This window comes from Poecilia formosa, unplaced genomic scaffold (genome assembly GCF_000485575.1).
Source record: "Poecilia formosa unplaced genomic scaffold, Poecilia_formosa-5.1.2 Scaffold840, whole genome shotgun sequence".
Taxonomy (NCBI): domain Eukaryota; kingdom Metazoa; phylum Chordata; class Actinopteri; order Cyprinodontiformes; family Poeciliidae; genus Poecilia; species Poecilia formosa.
In genome coordinates, this window is record NW_006800779.1 from 57,298 (window position 1) to 64,246 (window position 6,949).

At 45.4% G+C, this 6,949-nt stretch overlaps 1 protein-coding gene across 5 annotated transcripts in view; it reads right to left on the minus strand.

Annotated features, from left to right (window-relative positions):
• Positions 1 to 6,714, minus strand: part of pcdh10b (protocadherin 10b) — a 49,463-nt gene extending 42,749 nt beyond the window's left edge. Inside the window, exons 1-3 of one of the 5 annotated variants that reach the window (XM_016666916.1) lie at positions 3,211 to 6,693; positions 2,004 to 2,062; positions 1,745 to 1,851 (exon numbers count right to left, since the gene is read on the minus strand). In XM_016666916.1, the coding sequence (XP_016522402.1) occupies positions 1,745 to 1,851; positions 2,004 to 2,062; positions 3,211 to 5,769 (2,725 nt within the window). In that variant the 5' untranslated portion in view covers positions 5,770 to 6,693. Of the gene's footprint in view, positions 1 to 1,744; positions 1,852 to 2,003; positions 2,063 to 3,210 lie in introns of those variants that run through there. The other 4 variants (XM_016666917.1, XM_016666915.1, XM_007543527.2 and 1 more) reach the window with 4 other exon arrangements.
• Between the last annotated feature and the right edge of the window lie 235 nt (positions 6,715 to 6,949).

Here is a 6,949-nt window from a genome sequence, read left to right on the forward strand (position 1 = left end):
TATATATATATATATATATATATGACATATGATAATATGTCATATTATCATATGACAGCTAATGGAATCATTAGTTGTCAGCTCTGAAACACAACTCTGGGTCCTTTTTGCTTCCCTGATAGTTCAAGACATCAGCGTAAAACATGAAATGCTTTTGTCCCTGTAAGTGGAAGAGAATGAACTATAAGGACTGCCAGTCAACTCTCCATTTCTCTAATAAATAAAAAGGTCCTGGTGCTTTGTAATTACGTCTGCTGCAGAAACTAATGGTTGAAGAAATGCATATTTACTGACATTACACTCAAGCTAAAGGGTCATGAAGTCTGACAAAGTGTGCTCTAACAATAGATAGGTAAAAGTTTATACACTACATTTATCATTAATATACTTGTCTGAGACAAAGATCAGCTGTCTGATTGAAAACCTGATAGTGATCAACAATACAAAAATTATATGAATTTCAATGTTCAGTTATGCCATTTTTATTTTTTCTTTTGGATTTTACAGCCCTATAGTTTAATCTTCTTAAATTTAGATTTATTGTACTTTGACTCTCTTTCCATATCGTGTGTGTGTGTGTGTGTGTGTGTGTGTGTGTGTGTGTGTGTGTGTGTGTGCATGCATGTGTGTGTTTATGCTTTAAGAAGTTCCATGAGAATATTCAATAAAAATAATGACCAAGGTAAACAAAAAAAAACTATTTGGTACATGAACAAACTAATTGGGCTGACCACATTAAATCGTAACTACACACTTCAGTTTTCTTTCATCACTTCAAATTAAAATTTTATTTGCCTTTCATCTTGCTGTAGGTACACCTACATTTCTTCAGTGTAATAAATGGAGATTTCTGTTCTATTCCTTCTATAATATTATTTGAGGAAATTTGTCCAGCTTAGCATAACAGCTTAGTTCTGTTTACTGAGGCCGACTGCTAGGATCCCTTCTGTGGAGCTCCGTCCACAGAAGGTCCATCCATCGAGAGCTCAGCTCTGAATGAACACATGACACTGGCATATGTAACTCAGTGGGCCCGTATTATATGAGCTCTGGTAGGTTCATTTAGGAAAAAAGAAAAAAAGCCAAGCAGTCAAGGAAGGGAGCTGAAAAAAGGAAAGTGGCAAAGGACTGCTTTTGGACAGTAACAACATGAAGGAATTTATTAACTCATCTTATGAACAAATGAATTGCCTGTTTTGTTCACCACAGGCACAACCTATTTGGTCGGCTTCCCAGTTCTTTGGTGTGAGCGCAGCCTCATTAAAAAGCCCGTCACATCTTGTCAAGTAGTCACAGGATGAACTGAGCGCGCTCACCAGGAGCACAAACGACGAGTACTCACTCACATTTTATCATGTGACAAAAACACAAGTACTATTCATACAGATGAAAGCCAAACTCTTCTAAGAAACTTTTATAAGACTTTAGAAATGAATTACCATAACTTGATTCTTAAACACTGACTGACAGAAACGGTAAATCATGTCAGATGATGTTGACTCTGACAGAATTGCAGATGTAATTAAAACAAGTCTTAATTTGACAAGCCTCGATCAGTTTCAGGCTGCAGGGGCCGGCAGCAGTCTGCTTCTGGAGACACACTGCATAGCAACCACATGCAAATCAGCAAACCCTACTCTGTCTTACTCAAACCTAAGAGCAACTCATTTGCTCCTTTAACTTCCAGCACAAAACATTCAAATAAAATGACTGAAGAAAAAGAGGTGAGGCACACTGATCTTACCAGAGGAATGTCCTCGATTTGTGGCATCATGGTCACTGTCTCCTTGCTCGCTATCTCCGTGGCCACTGTCTTTAGAGCTGACCAGATCTGCCTCCTGGAAGGCTGAGCTAAAATCACAGAACATCAAATCAAAATCTCAACACTGATCTTTCTGGTACAGTCTCATATCCATGGTGATGAGGCATTTAGTAGATGAAACAGGTGTGGAAAAAGGCCTGAGCAGCACCAGGCTGCAGCAGGAAGCCCTTCCTGTATTTACCTGTTGACACGCCTCGGCCTCTCCACCAGGTAGCCGAGTTCGGTTCGCTGGTGTTTGGTCTGAAACAAGAAGGAGTGGTGTTCAGTCTGTTGCTCCAGCATTACATGCAACACAGTTAAAGAAAAATGCAGCAATCAAAAATAGGAATAACCAAAAATATAGAAAAGTTTTAAAAAGGCAAAAAAGGATGTATTTCAGCAACAATACAACACACACTGTGTCACAATGATCAGGGCAGTAAAAACTAGAACTTTTCTCTTCCATACGATGTGGAGTGTGTGCACGGTTCGGACTCTAGACTTGGGATGCTTCAGCATATAACAAGGCTGCCACTCAACAACATTCTGACAGATTAGCAGAATGCAAATGCATCAAAGTAGCAGAGTAGCATGTGTGTTATGTGTGTCACTCACACACACACACACACACACACACACACACACAGCTCTCTATGCAGTTAACAGCAGCCTCTGAGCAAATACAGCTGAAAACATAGGAGGCAATAGCTAAATGGTTTTGTTTCTTTGATTTTATTACTTATTGCTCTGTGTTTGAATAAAATGAACAATTTCTTTCATTCTACAGACATTTATCCCAAACTCCAAATAAACATTATGAACATTTTTGTCTACAAAGGAAACATTAACAATAACAAAAATGCTGCACTTTCAGACCTGAAATAACACAAACACATTCAAATTCCTTTTTATATCATATTGCACTAACGTTCCAACTTTGGAAGCGTTCATAAAATAATGCTTGGTGGAATAACCCTGATTTTCATTCTTTCACATCATTACTGGGTTCGGGTGTGTAGAGGTACTGATTAGGGACGGTTCGCAGTGGCCTCAGAGTTTTCTGCAGCTGTATGTTTTATGTATGTAAGAGGCCCTTCATGCACTGACAAAATAGTTTTGAAGATAGGAGTAAAAAACAAGCACACATTATGTGTTCAGGGCAGACCTCCCCTGCAACAGACAAACACTGTTGTTCTGTCTTGCCCTGAAATCTGCCAGAAGTCACTGTCCTATGACGCATTGCTGTATCACGCCTTATCAACAAACTGTAACTCCAGCAAGCTACTGGCTCCTGCATGTGATTAACATAAAGGATCACATCAGAAAACAAGAAGACCAGTTTCAGAAATGGGTTTTCAGTATGCTAATGGAAGGGAAAATTCAGTCATAGGAATGAGAGGGACTCTTACCTCGTTTGATAAAATGCTGCCGTTTGATATGATGTCAGGCTGCTGGTCTGTGTACCCTGACCCTATGGCACCACACGGGTTGTGATCGGTGTCTGTGCTCCTAGATGGACTACACGGCTTTAGGAACATGAGGTCAGTTTTGGCAGACTCTGGAGTCAGACATACCTGATAGCAATAGTTCTGGTTTTGATGGTGGGAGCCGAAGCTCCCAGACTCTTCCACAGGGACTTGAGCCGTTCCAGGCCCGCTGACATTGACAGTGCTTTGCACAAGCATGATGTCCGCCTTGCTGAGCTTTTTCTTGCGGGATCTACCCTGCCGTGAGCAGCAGGAGTTGCATCCAAGACAGCAGTCACTAGTTAGGCAGGTATAAATGTTGAGCTTTTTGTCCTTCTGGCAGCGCACGGCCAGCACAATCATTACAAGGAGAAAGATGAAGGAGACAGAACCGAGGGCAATGATTAGGATGAGGGTGAGGTCCAAAGCACCATCTTTGGCCTTGCTGGTGCCCACTTTGTCTCCCACACCCCGGCCTTCAGCCATGCTGTCTACCAGCATCACCAGTATGCTGGCACTGGAGGACAATGGAGGCTGGCCATGGTCTCTCACCTCAATCACCAGGTCGTACTGCTGGTGAGGGTCTCGCTTAGCTGATACCCGCCTTGCTGTCCTGAGTTCACCAGTCCTCCAGTCCATCCTAAACATCCCATTGTCGTTACCTCTCTGAATGCTGTAGGACAGGCGGGCATTCTCACCATCATCAGCATCCATGGCCACAACACGGGTCACCAGGTAGCCTGGCTCAGCCGAGCGGGGAAGAGGCTCCTTCGCAGTCCCATTTTTCCCCAGGGGAGCAAGTACCAGGGGTGCATTATCATTCTGATCAACAATTATGACTTTGACAGTTGCATTAGAGGAAAGCTCAGGGGCACCGGAGTCCTTGGCCCTGACCATAAAGGTGAAATCTTTTAGCTGCTCATAATCAAAAGACCTGAGTGCGTAAAGGTATCCTGTCTCCTCGTTGATAGACACATAGGTTTTAACTGACATGCCCTGAATGTCGCACTCTAAGATGGAGTAAGTAATGAGAGCGTTCTGCCCTATATCAGGGTCCAGGGCCGTCACGGCGTGGATGTAGGCTCCTGGTACGTTGTTCTCTGTCACATACACATCATAAACGGATTGCGTGAAAGTGGGCGCATTGTCGTTTTCATCTGACACCTGGACGCGGATGGACTTACTAGAGGCGAGAGAAGGAGTTCCTTTATCCCGCGCCACCACGGTCACGGAGTAGGAGTCTGCCTGCTCCCGGTTCAGGAGCCCATCAGTCACTATGGTGAAGTAATTCCTGAAAGAGGACTTTAATTTGAACGGGACATCACCGAGGATTTCCACATGGATCTGTCCGTTCTGCTCTGCGTCACGGTCCGTCACACTCAACAGGGCAATGACGGTACCGGGAGCGGCTTTTTCACTCACCGACTCCGTGACAGTGCTGAAGGTGATTTCCGGTGCGTTGTCGTTCACGTCCGCCACTTTGACCAACACTTTACAGTGCGCGGGCACGGCGTTTGGCCCGAGGTCCTTAGCCTGGACAAAGATCTGATAGAGGCTGCTCTCTTCGAAATCCACCTCCCCGCGGACTTCGATGCGCCCGGTCCGCGGGTCTATGCCGAACAGCTCCTTAACGCGACTGGAGATGTGGTTGCTGAAGGAGTAAACTATTTCCCCGTTCAGTCCCTCATCGAGGTCGGTGGCGTTCAGCTGGATGACCAGTGTGCCCACCGGTACATTCTCCGAGAGACTCACCGTGTAGACGGGCTGCTCAAACACGGGCACATTATCGTTAGAGTCCAACACTTTGACTACCAGCAGCGCGGTGCCAGTCCGAGGAGGCTGTCCGCCGTCCACCGCAGTGAGCACGTACCTGTGCGCTGCCTGCTGCTCCCTGTCCAGCGGCTTCTCCAGGACAAGTTCTGCAAATTTATTTCCGTCGGTTTGGGTCTGCACGTCCAGGTAAAAGTAATTGTTGGTTGTGATATCATATGTGCGCAACGCGTTGGAGCCCACGTCCGGGTCGAACGCACTCTCCAAAGGGAACCGGGTGCCAGGGGTTGCGCTCTCTGAGATTTCCACCGTGATGTCTGTCTCCGGGAAGCTCGGTGGGTTGTCGTTAATGTCCACCACTTCGATTTCGACCCTGAACAGCTCCAGTGGGTTCTCCAAGAACACCTCCATGTTGAGCTGGCAGCTGGCACTCTGCTTGCAGATTTGCTCCCTATCGATTTTCTCGTTAACGAACAGGACGCCGTTCTCAAGGTTCACTTCCAGATATGGCGTTCTGGAACTAGGCACTACCTGGAATCGCCGGGAGGCCAGTTTGGTAAGGTCCAGGCCCAGGTCTTCAGCGATGTTCCCCACCAGCGTGCCATGCTCTGCCTCCTCCGGGACAGAGTAGCGGATCTGAGAGAGCGCTCCATCCGTAAAACACAGAGCTATCAAAAGCACAATCATGACCGGAAAAACAAGTGCACTTGGGTAAAAAAGAAATAAATACATCAGCAAAAAGCATTAATCTCACTGTCTTCTGAAGACAACAAATCTCAACATTCTCCGGCCACTATAGCTAGCAAGTGAAACTCTCCACAGTGCTTCAAAGTCCAAAAATAAGGAAGGCGTCTGGAAAATGGAGTCCCTTTAAAAAAGAGACATTTGGGTCTTTTGGAGAAGTTCTGTTTTTTTATCAGCTCAGTTATTTCGGAGCTCCACTGTCAGGTTGTTCAGAGGCGTCCTGAAGCTTCCAGTACAGTTTTGTGCATCCTCACTCAGCCTGTAATCCACCGAGCAGACAGGAGTTCGCCTTCTTCACATCCATGGACCCAGTCAGGAAAAACGAATCACGCTGTTTTTACTCGGGCTGTGCTGATGATGCTGTAGTCCTCTTCACTCTGTACTGATGCTGCTCACTCAACTATTTGCTTTTTCCTCCGCATCGCGCCTCCTCCCGCGTCCCCGCGGCTGGAATTTACACTGAAGGCTCTCTCCTGATTGGTCTCTTTGCCTGCCTGTCAGAGTCCGTTCGGCCAGCCTCTCACTCACTGCTTCTGTCTCTCTTTACCTCCCTGTGAGCTCGGAATGTTTCCCTTTAAGACGCATAAAAAATGGAGATCTTGAAGCTGAAGTTAACATTTACAGAAATCAAGTGATAAGCTGACAAATTGAGGCCCTCCTCCTGACACCACTAATGGAGCAGAGTGTGATCAGATTGAGTTCAGCACTTGTTGACACGGTGGCAGGACCTTTGTGAGCCCAAGGATATGCTGGGCGATCCGGGTTAATGCATGCAAATGTTGTGATATGCATGCAGTGAATCATTCGCCATTCATGTGCTGCTCTCAAGGCTGTGCTCTATAATTACACCCAGCAGTCTTGACGTTATTATTTCTCAACCAGCCACACAGCAGCAGCACAGAGAGGCAAGCAGACGCTCTTATCCGCGGAACGCATGCGACCCCTTGCGGCGAACTCTAAGCAGTGATTTAAAAACCTACCTGACAAATGATGTTTATTGTGATTCTGGTTATTTTAACACATAGACTGATACTTTATATGTGTAGTACTAAAAATTAATACCATCCTTAAAAAGAAGGAAAACACAAATCAGCACTGTGTTTTTTGTATTTATTTATTTTAGAGCGACAGTTTTCATGTTTCAGCCACCTGGCTCTAATTCTAAGAG